Source organism: Nelumbo nucifera, chromosome 2, assembly GCF_055504915.1.
Source record: "Nelumbo nucifera cultivar China Antique chromosome 2, China Antique-T2T, whole genome shotgun sequence".
Classification (NCBI taxonomy): domain Eukaryota; kingdom Viridiplantae; phylum Streptophyta; class Magnoliopsida; order Proteales; family Nelumbonaceae; genus Nelumbo; species Nelumbo nucifera.
In genome coordinates this window covers 86071783-86089254 of record NC_142650.1, presented here as the reverse complement: position 1 = coordinate 86089254, position 17472 = coordinate 86071783, and the positions used below count along the sequence as shown (strand labels likewise).

The window sequence follows — 17472 nt, the reverse complement described above, 5'->3', positions numbered from 1 at the left end:
TATAGGGATCATCCAATTTTAATCAAAGGGGAGACTCTTCTAGTCATCTCATGCCTGAAGTCGAGAAGACTGATTTTTCATGGAGACTAAGAACAATCTTGGAAGAATATTGGAAGTTTAGTAAGTTGCTGTGTTGTGGAGTGGAGTATCAATATATCTACCAGGAAGCTAACCAAGCTGCGGATTGGACAATGAGAGAAGCTCTTTCATATTCATATGCTCCTTTATCCTTTTGGAATGATCATCTCACTTGGGCCTTAGTTGCTATTTCTTGGGGTGATTTGTGGGGCCAATGTAGCCCACATATTGTGTAGCTCCTCCTATGTTTACCGAAAAATAGAAAAGAACTTTTTTATGGGTGGATCCATTTAGCTACCTAGCTGGCTCTTCGATAATAACAACTATTTAAGAAAGCCATGCATCAACTAGTGTTGAAAAGGATAGCTCTAAGAGAGGCAACTCTGTAGGATTGGAAATCTCCAAGGAGGGCAACTCTCTAGGACTGGAAATCTCAGGAGGCAACTATTCATTTAGGAAATGATGTAAATAGAAAACTACCTATTCTTTTCTTTCATTTTTAATTAGGGTAAATTGTTGAATCTTCCCCTTAACTTTTTGACACAATTGCATGTAGACCCCTTCTATTATAATTGACACAAAAATGTCCAAAATGTCTATGCAATTACTATTGAAGCTGGGTTCTACATAAGAAAAACAATACAAACTTTATAAACAACAAAGAAAGAAGAATTTAAAGTTGTATCTTTACCTCTAAGAGATTGATATGCAAGGTAAATTTGGAAAATATATCTATTTTAGCAAAAGAGATTGAAGGGGTTTGGGCTAGTCATTCATATGAAGAGAAAATTTAGAAAATAAACATTTTTGTCAAAAGTAATTGCATAGGTAGTTTGCACATTTTCATGCCTCTTTTTAGGGGATTCTAACAAAGGGGGTCTATTTGTAGCTATGTAAGAAAGTTCAGGGGAGGTGATTTCAATTACCGAACTTCAAGGAAGGTTTCAGCAACAACCAGAAACTTTAGGGGAGGTTTCAACAATTTACCCTTTTAATTATTATTCCATTCTTTGTATATAAATAATTTTGTAATCTTTTAACTATCAACTACTACTTATGCTTTGAGCATACAAGTTCTACTCATTGCGATAATTTCCAATACTCATTACAAATGGTTACATATTGTAAGGCCCCAATGCTCCGATATTCTATAGGATCTGACAATGCACTTCCCATCACCTTGGAAAGCTTGTAAGAGGATGGCATGGGTGAGACAACTGGTTTGATACCCCAAATGAGTACGCCGAAGTGGATCAACAATATACTGACATTAAGATAAGAATAAACCATGAGAAGTATGGAAAGCTTCAATGCCCAAAGAGTGGTGAAGTCTGCCAAGATCCTTTAAGGCAAATGTGTTGGAGAGAGAGGCAATCACTTGTGAAACAATAGAGGAAGAAGATCCCATAACCACAATGTCATCAACATAAACTAATATGAAAATAGAGAGCTTGTTCTTACAATATATGAAGAGTGAGGGATCAGCTTGGAAGCATCTGAAGCCGAGTGTAGTGAGACAATTGTTAAGACATGAAAACCAGGCCCGTGGAGTTTGCTGAAGGCCATAGAGAGTCTTCTGCAACTTGCAAACATGAGTGGGTCGTGTTGGGTCCTCAAATCCTTTAGGTTGTTAAACAAAAATATCTTCTTCCACTATTCCATTTAAGAACACATTGTTTATATCCAACTGACATATTTCCCATCCATGTGAAATTGCAAGTGCTAATCGGTTTTACAACCGGACTGAAAGTATCAAAGAAGTCTACACCTTGAACTTGTGTAAATCCTTGAGCAACAAGGCGAGCCTTGGAGCGCTCAATAGATCCATCACTCTTCCTCTTTATTTTATAGATCCACTTGGTTCTATTACATTCATTCCTAGATGATATGGTACCAAATGCCATGTATGATTGCTCACCAATGCCATCATATTTGTTTCATAGCATGGAGCGAGTTATGATCCTTAGTAGCTTATGAATATGTAGATGGTTCAATCTAAGAAGGAATGATGTCTGCAACTAAAGCTTCAAGAGTAAGATTTCGAGAGGAAACTTTAGCAAGGGATGTTATAGAACTCATGGACCTAGTGATCATTATATGAGTTCATCGATGCTAAGGTGTTGATACAGCTGGAGAACTCCTGGATTGCTCGAGTGTGAATGGGAGGAGTAGTAGAAGATGAGATAGTCACAAAAGCATTTGATGCTGATGTGGATGAGACAATTGGTTCAAGTCATATGACAAGGGAGGCTATATCAATTGGAGAAATCGGTGAAGAGCAATCAGCCCTTAGTTCGGGAGTGGAAGGAGATGTAGATGGGAGATGTGACGATCTAGAAGCATGCACATGCAAGGGAGCAAATATATAACCTATAGAAGAACACTCACCATTAGTAATAGTAGCGGTAGTAGTATGGTCTGAGATACTGGGAAAGCATTCCTCATCAAAAACTACATGACAAATATATTCCCATCCACTAGCCACATGATAACACCGGTAACCTTTGTGGGCCCAATTGTAACCAATAAAGATGTACATGACAAATATATTCCCATCCACTAGCCACATGATAACACCGGTAACCTTTGTGGGTCCAATTGTAACCAATAAAGATGCATTGCTAAGAACGAAATGAAATTTATGATGATTGTAGGGTCACAAGAGAGGATAGCATGTGCAACCGAAGATTTGAATGAATGAATAATCTGGTGGTCATTGAAACAAAACTTCATTTGGAGAGAAACCCTGGAGTGTTTGAGTGGGCAATCTATTAATTGGATACATGGAAGTTTCAATTGCATCAGCCCAAAAGGAAAACAGGAAAGACGAGGAAGCCAGTAGAGAGAGTGTTGATTTGATGAGTGTCAATGTTTCCTTTCAATGACACCATTTTGTTCATGTGTATGTAGATAGGATAATCTATGGAGAATTCCTTATGAGTCAAAAAATTGGGATAATTTCCAATACTCTCCGCCCTAATCGGATTGGAAGCTCTTGATTTTAGTTGAGAATAACAACTCTACGTGACGTTTAAAATGCACAAACACATCCATAACTTCAGACTTCTTGGCAATAGGAAATAGCCAGGAGAATTTGGAAAAATCATCCATAAAGATTACATAATAATGAAATCCTTTATTAGAATAAATTGAGACTGGTCCCCAAACATTTGAATAGACCAAGTCTAATGGACCCTTAGAACCATAAGTGGAAACTGACAAATGTTGTTTATGACTTTTGCTCATTTGACAAGGCTGACAAACAAATTGACTAATCTTACTTGTATATGATAACCCATACTTAGAAATGAATTGACTCACAACTTTGAAGGTTGCATGTCCCAATCATTGGTGCCATCCCAAAAAGGTTGTACATTCTCCAACAAACACTGCAACTTTATTCTTGACTTGAGCAGTACTAGGAAATTGATATAACCCATCTCTACTAGTTCCTCGAATAGAACTCTCCTTGTATAATCCTTCAAAAGAAAACAGTCACGATGAAACTCAAAGAAGTGTTCATTATCCTTTGTGAACTGACTCACTGATAGCAAGTTCTTTGTAATATGTGGCACATGATATATATTATGCAGTGCAAAACTATGATGAGTATACTGAAGAGAAGATGATCCAATACTCAGAAATCTCAAACTTGTTTCGTTACCAATGGTTACTTGATTAGGACCAGAATACTCAGACTTGTTCTGCAAATTTTCTAAGTCTTGAGTGAGGTGATGCGTGGCACCTGAATTTGGGTACCAAGTGGGATTGAATTCAGAACTCATTCCAGTGTGATATGCTGCAGGCTCAGTAGAATTCAATTGTTGTTCCTCTCGATATGAAAGGTCATAATGACTTCTACAGGTTAATATGCCATGACCCGGCTTGCTGCAAACCTGACAAACAATGGAGGGCGTACCACCTTTGCCTCGATCGCCTCCATTGCCTCTGCCACTAGATGTATTGGAAGGATTTGGATTACCATTACGACCTCTGCCACCATGACCACAACCATGTGTTTGAGGAAAACCACCATGGCCATTAAATGGTTTTTGATTCCACGAGTTCTTTGACCTGTTATTATTGAAATTTTCTACAAGATTTGCTAATGGACTATTTTCATAAATGGGTTGCTTGTGCTGCTCCAACCATGCCTCATGATTCAACAATAATCCAAGTATATCATTGATAGTTAAAGTTTCAAAATTAGGTCTGTTAGTAATAACAGTAATGATGGATTCATATTCAGGTCCTAGTCCAAAGATATATAATATAAAGAATAAGATCTTATTTAGAGATTGACTCAGATATAGAAGCCAAATTGTCACCATAGCCTTTAACTTTTTACATATTCTGAGATAGAATGAGATCCTTTCTTAATATATTGTAATTGCCTTTTGAGTTGTAACACTCGTGAATGAGAAATAGTAGAATATGTTGCAGCTAAAGCTTTCCATACCTCTACTGCTGAAGTTAAACTAATCACTTGAGGTACAATGCCTTCAATGAGAGAAGAGATGATCCATCCAAGGACAAGCTGGTCTAGTTGGAATACAAATACATGTATTTGGATAGATATACAGATAAGGAACAGAGTATAGATAATAAATAGAGTTTTGCTCTTATCATACAACTGAGGTGGTTATCCCGTTATGAGGGTAACTTATCCTTACTCCCAATATTGGAAATGTGATTGTTGTCATTGCAAGTATTCTCCATTTTCTTTAAGTCTTGATTATGAGAATCCAAGGCTAAAAACTATTGTAGTGTTTTCAGAACTCATGTAATGGATGAACCATCATCATCAAAACTGGAATTAAGCTTGGGATTCAATTTCTAGTTAAATGATTTCCTTTTTTGTTATTGTATAGACCTAAATGAGCAAATGGTGACTTTTGACAACATCATGGTTAAAAGTCAAAATAACAACCAGAGATGCTTTGATTCAATATTCAAGAGGAGGAAGATGATGAATAATAACTTCCACCTCCCTTCTCGATTCGATGAGAATGGACAATTTGGTCCAAAAAAAGTCTCACTTACTATTTTCATAATATATTTCAAAATGTATCCAAATTTGTAAATTCAAAATAGAGGGAATTATGATTATGGAAGAGGTAGGGGCATGGCAACTAGCCTAGACAAGGACAAGGATGAGGTAGAGGCAGCTCAATTATGTGTCATCTATGTAATAAATGAGGACATGGTGCTCTAAAAATCTATAAATGATATCTCTTATTAAGGGTAGAGTAATTACAGTTCTACAAATCCTGCTACTTTTCATAGTGGTATGTCATTTTTCAATATCTCAAGTTCTAATTTTGACCCTTCCTAATAGTGAAGCAACACATCACATGACTCCTAGTGCTGACAATTTATAAAATAAGTTTGAATTTTTAGGTACAGATAAAGTAAAAATTGGTAATGGAGAAGGTTTAACAATTAAAAGTATTAGTTCTTCTTCTCTAATTTGTAATGAGCATCAATTTGAATTGAAGAATATTTATCATGTTCTTTGACAAAGAATTTAATTTTTGTTAGTAAGTTTATAATAGATAATGATTTGGTGTTTGAATATCACCGGAATATATTTTGATTGAAGGATTGTAAGAAAGGGAAGGCAGGAGGAAACTTCAACAAAATCTGGTTCAAGAATGCATAAAAAGGAAAAGAGATCGCGTATGGCACTACACCATCGCAAGAGAATATGATCACGGATGTTGGTGACAAGAGGCAAGATGGGAACGATGAATTTAGTGACTAGGAACCGATTTTGGATGAGGCTTATGTCATAGTTTGGTGATGATTCAAGTTAGCAAATGACTCCTACCTCTAATATTTCCAGGCTACGGTGGATGGTTTCGACATATCCTAAAATCTGTACTCTAAGTATTTTATCATCATGAGGCAAGATCTCAAACAGGGGGCTCGATTCTTTATAGAGGGTAATGCTGGAGGTGCATTGCGATGAAAAGTTTCTTTCTAACCATGGAGCTTTACACAACTTGGTGGTTGAGTTTTGAGAATCGCGGTCCCCTTGTTGAGAGCCATTTGAGAGAAAAGACTAAAGGATTAGAAGATTCATCATATATCAAAGACTTATTTCAACAGGGATAGAGCCAAAAAGAAACTGATAAAACTAGAGGTTTGAAAAGAAAAAAACAATTGCAAGCCTCGACCATTTCAACTAGAGAGGACAAATCAGAATTCAGGTTTATAAAAGAAGTCTCAAATTCGATATGATAGAGATCAATTTAATGTTCCTCTATTTCTTTACATATACACTTATGATTTCTTTCATGAGTTTAGTAAAGTAATACTTCTAATCTTCGGATCATAGCGAAGAAAATATTCTTTGGGCTGCAGACCTTACCTGATTCTTACTATGACAGATAATAAGTTTGAGTAGAGGAATCAGCACCTTCGGAACTCTTCTCTAAGGTATGTTACCAGTAAAACCATGGCTGCTGTGAAAATCCCGTCTTGATCCTCATTAATCGATCATGTCTCAGCTGACCTTAATCTTCATTGATCAATCTTGTCATAGCCGAGCACCAATCTCAGACACGAATAAGAAATATTGCAAATCGGAAATCTAATACTTGGTGATCGCGATATTGGAATCCGACGGTACAAACAGAGGGCGTCCACAAGAAGGGGAGCGTTTTTAAGTTTTGAGATGGCTACGATGAGATCAAGTCATGCAGTTCTACAAAAAAAAAGGTAGGTTATCTGTGGTTGAGAGGACTTTGGTGACATATCTTCCTTCTTAAAGATTGATGGTTCCAACCCAAAAATTGGAACAAGACAAACAGACAATCATGAATGGATCATGGTGAAGCTGATATCTGATGACATGAACATTAGAAACGCTATATTCCCCATAGATCTAAAGCATAACTAGAGATTCACATGTAGGTTCCATAGACTCTATGTTCACCATGGCTTGGTCAAGCCTCCGAAGGTTTGGAGAAGACGGCTGGAAAGAGAAAATGTGAGAGAGAATAATAGTTGTAGAGGATGGTGGGAGAAGAGTGTAGGAAGGATTGAGAGAGAGAGAGAGACAGAGTGAGAGAGACCTCCTCTGAGAAACCCTAGGATTAAGGTTATATGGTAGTGTTTGATTTGGGAGGAGGGTTGTCCCTCTTTTTATAGAGGGGATCCCGATGCTATTAGGAGAAGATCCCAAAAGAGACTGTTCTTTATTAGGAAATGGGATCTTTATCCTCATATCAGTTATCAAGTGAATTCCATTAAGGTTTTGCAACATGTCTAGGAAAACTCTTCTAGGGATAGAGTTTCCTTTCGCTAAGGATTCTCGTATAGCACGTGTTGGCTACACCCCTTCATGGGTTCTTTTGCTTTCACATGTCGGGACTTTCATTCAGCTGATGTGTTCAAATGTCTCTATAAGTCATTTTTGGAACATTTTGTCATGGAAAGCTACGACTATATGGAGTGTGAGTTGCTTGTGAATACATATTGCCGGCTTTGGCTTTATTCATAGTTTAATTTATCACGGTGTAAACTACTATTTTTTGCTCATCATAGGGTACTGGTGGCGTATTGGGTCCATCACAGGCTTGTGATGTCATTTTATGCTCATCGCATGTTTCGGATAGTACTCTATGCTCATCGCGGGTCTCGAGTAGCATTCTACACTTACCGCGGATCCTGGGTGGTGTTTTATGCTCATTGCAAGTTCGTAAGTGTTGTGTTACCTCTATGGAGTGTTGTCGTGCTATTACAGAGGTTCGTTGGTCATTCTGGTGCTCTAGGCATTGTTCGTAATATTGCTCTACGATTTCAATTGTAAATTCTATGAAGGTGAGCTACCTGTACTTACAACGGGTTTAAGATAGCCTTTTGAGCTCGTCGCAGGCTTGGAGTGGCTTTCTGAGCTCATCGCAGATATATATGTGGTTCTGGTTTGTTATCTTTGTCATAATTATGACAATGGAGGACTACATGTACTTACACCTTCGATCCACTACATTGTCATTTCATTCTATTTGGTGCCATCTCAAATTTCACCTTCATGTTGTTCCACTCAATTTTTTATTTCAATTTATTTTATTTCTTGAATATGTTTCTAATTTTCCATTTTATGCTTCTTTTTGGTAAGGGGAAGTTAAATAAGAAAATGAGATAGGGAATGGAGGGTGATGCTTAATATTTTAATGGGAATTTCAAGTTTTTTTTTTTTTATTTTTTTTTTGGGGGGGGGGGGCAAGAACCCACTTTATACTTACTATATAAATAATGGTTTTAACAATAGTTGGGAGGGACCCCACCAATGTACTTGGCTAAGCTCCTGCTCGCCTTTATTTCAGTACATGTTATAAGAGTTAAATCCAAATGTCATATTTCACAAATGATTAATACTTGCACACATTACATAGCATGTATCTATACAATATACAAGTGGCAATTTTTGGCAATGAAAAAAAAAATAAAAGAGCCAATTTATGTGATACTAGAAAAGTATGATATCTGATTAAATTTTCTCTAATCTCAAACCCTCGTGAATTTTAATGGATACCAGTTGGTTGGTTGTCAATTGGATGATGATGATTGATTGGTTATCAGTTTTTGGCTACGATGCTTTTGTGATATCAAAACCGCTTACCCAAGAAAAGCAATATGTAGATAAAGAGGTTATCTGACTAGGATGATTTTTGTCATATCTAATTTCTCAAAAAAGATTAAGGGTCTGTTTGGCAAGTTCTTTTGAAAAGATCTTCTGGCAGATCTAACAGTCAAAAGATGTATTGAGCTTTTGCATAAAGATCTGAGCAATCCGAAGATAGTTTGGTAGATATACGTCATTCTGTGTCTTTCTGTATGAGAATAAAACGTGAAAAGCTTTATTTGGAACTTCCTGAAATCAGCCCAAAATGGTCTTCTCACATCTTTTTGATGCTCCGACTTTTGGCGACTAAATCTTCCGTGAACCAAACAGGAATAGACCGAATATTGGTCTACCCGACTTATAAACAGCCGAAAGACCACATGAAAAGATGTACCAAACAAGCCCTAAAACAGATGCAATTAATAGAGCTGAATTGGAAGTTGATCTGAGATGGTGTTGATAATTAGTAGAACTGGACTAGTTGATCGGGAGAGGAAGGCAGTACTTAAGTTGTCTTTCTTTGTTTTTTTTTTCTTTTTTAGTAAACCACTTAAGTTGTCTTTCTATTCTTGGAGTCAATCACATGAGTCAGGGTCTTACTTCATTGTACATACTTACATCAGTTTAATAAGCATTGTTTTTAATATTTTCTTCCCCATATAACAAAAATTCATTCACATGAGCTATTTTGAATGAGATAAACCCAAAGAAATTAAAACATAGAAATCAATCCATATTCAATCTGACAAGATTCATCATTGATCACTTTTTCTATCGGCTTACTTCAAGAATCATGTGTTTGCATATGTGTGTTCCAAGTAATGCTAATTGAAAAGAACAAATAGAAGAACCTCTGTCTCTCTCAAAACATTTCTTTCAAGTTAGTTGTTATTTAAGCATTTGAGATTACAGATTTATTATCATGTATACTAATTATTAATATGCTGTCAACTTGACGCTTGACCACATGTTCACGGAGGAAAAAGCAATTGCTACGTGTTTGATGGAACGTGCGGCTGTCTTTGTTTGCAATATAATTATATAAATCTGAGTTGATACAAATCATGCACCTATTCAATTTTTCATCTATTCGTACTCCCATTTAATGCAAAATTAGCACCTTTTGTCTCATTCATATTCATCATAAGTGCAAATTTTGCATCTAATAAAAAAACTTGTACCACCTTCCTTTTACCTTAATTCTCTTTCTTATGAAGTTGGGATTATATCTATTGTTAGCACTTAATTTTTGCTCGATACATTCATCCTACTTTGTATCCTCTTTTTAGACCCCAAAATTTAGAAACACAACTAGATCAACTTGAGACTTTCTAAAACCTGAAATTGCCTCTTTTGACATAATTCACGAGATATTAACATCAACATCTGATCGGACTTGACCCCTACACTTGGAAATTATAACTTAGTTACTTTTCATGACTAAACTCTAAATATCCATCGTTCATACTTCTTTTCTAATGATCCCGACTTATGTAATATTCAAATTCCGACTCCCCAAAATCAAATCCAATGCATCCATCACCTTAAGACAATTAGGATATTAACTAGAAAATCCCACTGCTAATCTATGACAATCCACCTTAAAAATACCAAGATTCCATTTTGACGACCCTGAATGATTAGAGTTCAAAGACCAAGATCAATTATTTCATTCTCAGATCAGATTCATTCACTTGACTCATCATAAGTCATGTCCACACGATATATCTTAACCCAAAATTCCCTTGTTTAACCATCTAATCAACAAGGTTCTAATTTGACATTTACAATTAACCCAAAACTCTCCTCTTCTCCCTTTTTTTGTGTTTTATTTATTTTTTTCAAAATCGGTTCAGAGGGGTCGGTTTAAGTCCCGCCTACCCTCTGAACCATGGCCTAACCTGATACACCCCCTGTAGGGGCGTATCGAGAAGACCTTGATACGATATGTATCAATCGATACAGGCTTATACGTGATGAAATTTTGAACCTTGCTATACAAAAAGTCATATCTCAAGACCAAAATCTTCAAATTCAACTACCCATCAGATTTGGACTTAAATTACTCCATTTTCCCCTAAAAAAAGCATGATTCCATTTTGGACATTCTCATTGGTTAGTGAGCCAGTAACCAAAACATTGATCTAAACCAAATCTTTTAATTCACACCTTTAATCAAATATCCATCATATTCAAGGTGTCCAAAAGTGTCTACCCACCAAATTTCACCATAAAAGTCTTTCGTTTGACCCTTCATAATAGAAATCAGTCCCTAACAATGCTAAGTCAAATTAGGGTTTCTGGGAGGCAAGGGAGAAGAGGAGAGAACAAGAAAGTTGAGAGAATTAGCTGAATTAGACTCTCCCCTCTTTCTCCTTTATATAGAGCACTATCCTAATCTAATTAGGAGTTTATCCAAATCAAACTTGGATCAGGACTCTGTTTTTAATTGATAAGCACTATCGTCTTAAGAGGATAGGTGCTCTATATCCATGCCTATTTTCAACCCAAGTTACATGACAACTTAAATTGAAATGTGATCACTTAACTAATCATATAAGTAATGGGCCTTAAGCCCATTTTCTGTAATGGTTCACGTCCCAAGGTGTTGCATGGCCACTTTGGGCCTTATTATTGTATGACATGGACTCACAAAGGTCTCACAAAAGTCCACAAGGGTTCGGCCCCACCTCTAGAAGAGGTTAGGCCAAATTCGATGCTCAAGGTAGTGAACCCCTGACCCAATCATCTTGAGCTCAGTTTGGGCCCAACATTTACACCTAAATGATCATTTGATTCAGCCACCCTATGAAAACACAAGAATAATGGACTTATCACATTAGGTAATTAACCTTGTAATGGTCTCTTACACCTAACCTCCCGGCCCATAATCATCAAAACACTGTCCACAGGGAAGGACCTCTTCCCTGACTACAAAACATAGTGTCATACTCTCTGTTTGGATGGATCCTAGAATTAAAATTTTTGCAAACCTTTTTCATAAAATAGTAAAATAATATATAGATACATTTTGCAAATTAGATTTCAAAATGTAAAGCATGATATTCACTTTGTTTGACAAAGGGGTCGATCCTATCACTATGATCACCCACTCAAGTAATTTTCCAAATTGCCCCAACATGCTTAGGTATTTAACTCTTGAAAGATTTCATTGGTTGGCACATCAAATGTAGCTCAGTCCAATACTTAGTATAGTATCATAATCAAGTCTGGGGTTAAGTGTAACTTTTCAGTTTTGCCCATCTATTTCCAAGGTCTAAGCATAGTTTTCAAGGCGCCTAGGCGAGGCTAGGTGACCACAGGGTGCTCAGGCGCCTAGGCGTTGGAATTTTAAAATGCTTGTTTTATTGAGTTTTTTTATATATGCTTTTCTATGTCATTTTATTGGTTTTATGTGCTAACTAGAAATCATGTACGCTAATTATTAACACTATAAATCATTCAAGTGAGTACAAATTTCATATAAAAATCTAAAAATATAAAATATTATCAATAAAAAGGAGTCTAAACCAACTAGGCAAGGCAACTACACTAAAAAACTAAACTAATCAAGTAATAATTAATAAATAGTTAAATACAAAAACAAATTTAAATTCACAAAGAGTCAAAGACATCTTTTCTCACTTTTCCTTTAACACACACATACACACAAATCATTGATAAATTAAACAAAAAGCATTGTAAATTTACAATAAATGAATAAATAATAAAAGTAATCAAATCAAACACATATGACATAGACATACCTTGATTGAAATTTATTTATTCTAGGCATTTAAAGGAAGTAGATAGGAAGTAGGAACTAGGAAGTAGGAACCAAATCAAGCAATGAATAAAACCATAACAAAAAATACATATGGCACTTATCCAATTCTCCAAAATTTCCACAAAAGGATTAAGGATAACAATTAACAAAACATGAAGTTTATAGATGATCGATAAAGAAAAATATCTAGCTAATTTCAGTATTTAGGTAATAAGAGCCCGCAACCCCTCCAATAAATAACAACACAATCAACATCATCCGCATCCACATCGTCTTCATCTTCCCCATCAAGCTCTCCAACTTCATCTTCATCTTCATCTTCATTATCCTTAATGTTTCTATCCCACATTGAGTCTTCATCTTCTTCTTCTTGCACAACACTCTTTCCTTTGTCTTGTCCCCTACCATCGCCTCTTCCATGACCACCTCTACCTCCGCTTCTATTTGTACGTGTATACACCATATATGCACTTCTCCATGGCCTATTTGCACCCTCAACAGCTTCAGTTGCTCCTATTGCTTCATCCACTTCATTCCATGTGAGATCACCACCTTCATGAATGAGCTCATTTGATGGGTCTCTTCCAGTCAACCATTCACTACTCTCATCAACATCATCGAAGCAAATGGGATCAAATTGCCATGGATTTGCACATCTTGTTAAGAACCTCTCACGAAGACATTGATTATATTGAACAAAGACAAGATCGTTAAGCCTCTTTTGATCATGTCTGTTCCTCTTTTTGGTATGAATCTACATTCATAATTCATAATAAACAAAAATAAGAAGATTATAAAAAGAAAATATTTTAACTTTTATAATCAAAATTCATAAATTAATTAAAAAATAATAATAAAATTACTTACATGCTCAAAGGTGCTCCAGTTACGCTCGCAGGCAGAAGATGTGCACGTAAGACCTAATATGTATAATGCAATACGCCTAAGGTTTGGTGTGCAATGTCCATAAGTATGCCACCAATCAACTACAAAGAACAAATTACAAATAAAGAAAAAATTAAATTAGAGAATACAAAATCAAAGATAGCAATACAAAAAAATAACAAAAATAAGATTCTAGAGGTAATGAGGTATATCTTACCTGGTTGTTTTGTTTCCCGTTGTCTAATTGCCATTTCCTTATAAAATGCACCACGGGCATGCTTATATTCTTCCATTTGATGGGAGATCTTATCTTGAATTTCAACGTCACTCACCATCCTCTCAATACAATCTATAAAGCCCAATTCAAACTTCCCAATTGATGCTTCATCTTCAGCTTTTGCTTTATAAAGGAGGGCTGGATTGAGGAAGAAACCACCAAGATGCAAAGGATGTTGCATCAAGTTATTCCAATGCTTGTCAAAAATTTCCAAAATGGGCTTATATTCTCTTTCTTTCTCACCAAAATTTGTTTTGATCTTTTCCCTTACCCGTTCCATTGCAAAATAGAAGTACCCCATTGCATGATTTTCATCCCCATCAACCAACCATAAGACCTCCATAATTGGTTGGGAAGCTAAGAGGGCAATCCTTACATTTTTCCAAAATGTTACTGAAAGAATAGTGCTTGAGACTCTTAAACCCTCTGGTTTGTTTGCCCATTTACTTATACTCCACACATCACTAACAAATAAAGAACACAATGGCTCTTTGAAAGTGAACAAGCTTTGCAAAGTAAGAAATGATGTGGCAAACCTTGTAACAACACATCTAATAAGATCCCTCCCCTGTGTTTTCCCCCTCATATAAGCAAGGAGAAGAGGATGTCTGCAGATAAAGGCCATCACATGTCTTTCCTTGGCAATGTAATTCATTCTTGATAGACTTCAATCCTCCAATATCCTCCAACATGAGGTCCAAACAATGAGCAGCGTGAGGTGTACAAAATAAATTCTTTCTCTTTATCTTCAAAAGGTCTCTTACAGCAATATAAGCAAAGTGGTTATCAGTAACCACTTGCACCACATGTTCTTTTCTTATTTCCTCAACGACCTTATCAATCAACTCATACAAATAAGTTGCATTGTGGATTTCATTGGAGGCATCAACTGATTTCAGGAAGAAAGTACCTTCAGGAGAATTCACCAAAAAGTTTATCAAACTTCTTTGCCTCTTATCTGTCCATCCATCAGACATAATAGTGCAGCCATAAGTTCTCCAAGAGGCCTCATACTCCTTGTAAAGCAATTTTGTTCTCTCAACCTCCCCTTTCAAGAGTGGCTCTCTCAACTCATGGTAACTTGGAGGTTTGTACCCAGACCCAAACTGTGCAATTGCTTCTACTATAATCTCAAAACTCTTCAACTTTACTGTGTTGAAGGGTATTCCGGCTTGACAAAACCATTTTGCAACATATTCATTCACCATTTTCCTTTCTTCCTTTTTCAACCGGCTTTCTATGCTTGTTTGCACCAGTTGCCCAATTTTCCCCTTATGCCTTGCCTCTACCACTTCTTTTGGAATTGGCCTCACAAAAGCATCCATGAGTCCTCTAACATTTTCTTTCTTTTTTTGTGAAAACATGGGGTTTAATGGTGGTTAGGAACTCCTACCAATTGAAATGGAGCCACCTACTTCCATAGGTTGGTTACTTTCATGGTGAGATTCTCTCTCACAAACCATTTGCTCCCATGGCCCATAACTATCCTCCACTACAAAATCACTTAACGGCTTATTCCTCTTATTTTTACACATGTATTCTTGCATCTCCTTTGCAATACTCATTGTGGTTTTTGAACACTTGGTAACATCCCCAAATCCTCCAATTAAATGTTGTTTTACTCTTTTAATTCATCCTTTGACAATCTTTCCACACAACGAACATGTAATCACATTTTTGTCCTCTAAATCATGCCAACAAGCATACTTCCATGCTGGATCTTTTGATTGGGCCTTATTCTTAGTACCAAATCCAGAAGTGTTTTGATTTGCCTCGTTTGCCATTATCTAATGATTAATGAAAAGAAAAACAAATCAGCATTTAGCAATCACATATCAGTAATGAATCAATGATATAAATTAATAAATTAATAAAAACAAAGCAAACTCACAAAGCAAGTTTCAGATTAGTATTCAGTAATTAATAAATTAATCAACAATGACATATTAGTATTCAGTAATTAATAATTAATAAAATAAAAATATTCAGACTAATCAGTCATATAATCACTGAATCAGCCATAAAAAAATTTGAATGACAAGAATAAGCAGCCATAACTATTTGATTCAAGTTTCAGATTCAAGACATTTAATTCAGCCATAAAAAAATCAGTCACACAATTATAATTATATATATTAATGATATAAAAAAATTGAATGAGATTATGAGAAGAAGAAGAAGCAGCCATAACCTTTCGATTCAAGTTTCAGATTCAAGACATTTAATTCAGCCATAAAAAATCAGCCACATAATTATAACTATATATATTAATGATATAAAAAAAATGGAATGATAAGAAGAAGCAACCATAACCATTTGATTCAAGTTTCATATTCAAGACATTTAATTCAGTCATAAAAAATCAGCCACATTCACATAATTACATATATTAATGAAATGATACAAAAAAATGAACGAGAAGAAGAAGAATTAAAGAAGAAGAAGAAGAGAAGAAACTAGAAAGGGAGGAGTATAGGGGCGGATCCCCTGTTTTTTTCGAAAAAAAAAGGACTGGCTAGCCCCTGTTTTTCGACTGAATTGATATCTGAAGAAAGGGAGGAGGAGGAGGAGGACTGATGAGTATAGGGGCGGAGCCCCTATTTTTTCGAAAGAAAAAGGACTGGCTAGCCCCTGTTTTTCAACTGAATTGACATCTGAAGAAGAAGAAGAAGAAGAAGAAGAAACTAGAAAGGGAGGAGGAGGACTGATTTTCGAAAAAAAAAAGAACTGTCGAAGTGGCGAGCCCCTGTTTTTCGACTGAAATCTGAAAAGAGAAAGGAGGAGGAGGAGAAGAAGAAGAAGAAGAAGAAAGGGAGGACTGGCGGAGCCTTTGTTTTTCGAGAAAAAAAAAAGAAAAAAAAAATACTGAAACTCTGAAATCTGAAGAAGAAGAAGAGAACTACCTGCTCGAACTAAGGTGTGAGTGTGAGTTCGATGGAGCTGGGCTCCTCGAGCTTCCATAGTTCGCCTGTTCGGTTCTCCTCTCTCTCCAGTCGAACCAAAACCCTTCTCAAGAAAGAACATAGAAATTAGTTTGGTGTATAAACTATGTCTTAAACTCGAAATACTTAAACTGATAGAGTGAAACAGGTTTATTTTAAAAAAAAATACAACAACCAATGAATATTAAACGTTTAAACTATTAAATGTAGAAAAAAATATTTTAGATGCATTAGGCACCCGCCCAGGCGCCTAAGTCTCTCGGCGGGCACCTAGTGCACAAAACATCTGGTGTTTGGGCGAAGGCGACCTTCAAAAACCGCCTAGTTGCCTAGGCGGCGCCTTGACAACTATGCTGCATAACTAGAAATTGATCCAGATTTAGTGTTTCTTCTAAACACTCACTAGATGTGCTTGTGATCTAACCCTAACCACTGAGACAAGTTGCTCCACCAGTTTGGCATCACACCAGTGTCAGCCTTATCACGATAAACTCCCCAAATCTATCTAACTGCTGAGAACATTCTAAACTAACACAAGTTTCACAAATATCCAGTTTAATGGGTATTTATAGAAAATATATCGATTAGGACATAAAACAATAATATACTTTATTCATTCACTAATAATGTTTTATGTACATCAATCTAATTGGAGCTAAGGGTATGCAATGTCTAATAGGAAGGGGTATTGCAGAGATCTTATATTGAGCCCCAATCTGTTGCTTCCACCGCCGTATATATAACAGGCTACATAACCAATCATAAGTAAACGTGCCACTATTCCATACACATAGGGCCCACATGAGTGTCTTAAATTTTCTGGGTTTATCTCTTTTTTAGATCTATTATTGTGTTAATGGTAAAATCTAAA

At 36.1% G+C, this 17472-nt stretch overlaps 1 protein-coding gene across 2 annotated transcripts; it reads right to left on the bottom strand.

Annotated features, from left to right (window-relative positions):
- Window positions 1-12510: 12510 nt before the first annotated feature.
- LOC104589025 (uncharacterized) lies at window positions 12511-16681 on the bottom strand. Of its 2 annotated transcripts, XM_010247198.3 has the most exons (4): window positions 16563-16681; window positions 13600-15446; window positions 13365-13483; window positions 12511-13251 (listed from the first exon to the last, which is right to left on the bottom strand). In XM_010247198.3, exons 2-4 carry the CDS (start codon window positions 14312-14314, stop codon window positions 12694-12696), a joined length of 1392 nt encoding a protein of 463 aa, XP_010245500.1. In that variant the 5' UTR covers window positions 14315-15446; window positions 16563-16681; the 3' UTR covers window positions 12511-12693. The 2 variants fall into 2 exon arrangements, with proteins under 2 accessions (XP_010245500.1, XP_088755026.1); XM_088898900.1 differs by lacking the exon at window positions 13600-15446 and having other exon boundaries at window positions 16563-16677.
- Between the last annotated feature and the right edge of the window lie 791 nt (window positions 16682-17472).

What these genes read in the sequence shown, in the direction of transcription:
- LOC104589025 (XM_010247198.3), bottom strand. Translation starts at nt 14,314, where the DNA reads ATGAATTACATTGCCAAGGAAAGACATGTGATGGCCTTTATCTGCAGA. An exon ending in ACGGGAAACAAAACAACCAG is followed by an intron (nt 13,484 to 13,599) that starts GTAAGATATACC and finishes TGTTCTTTGTAG; the next exon opens with TTGATTGGTGGCATACTTAT. An exon ending in ACTGGAGCACCTTTGAGCAT is followed by an intron (nt 13,252 to 13,364) that starts GTAAGTAATTTT and finishes TTATGAATGTAG; the next exon opens with ATTCATACCAAAAAGAGGAA.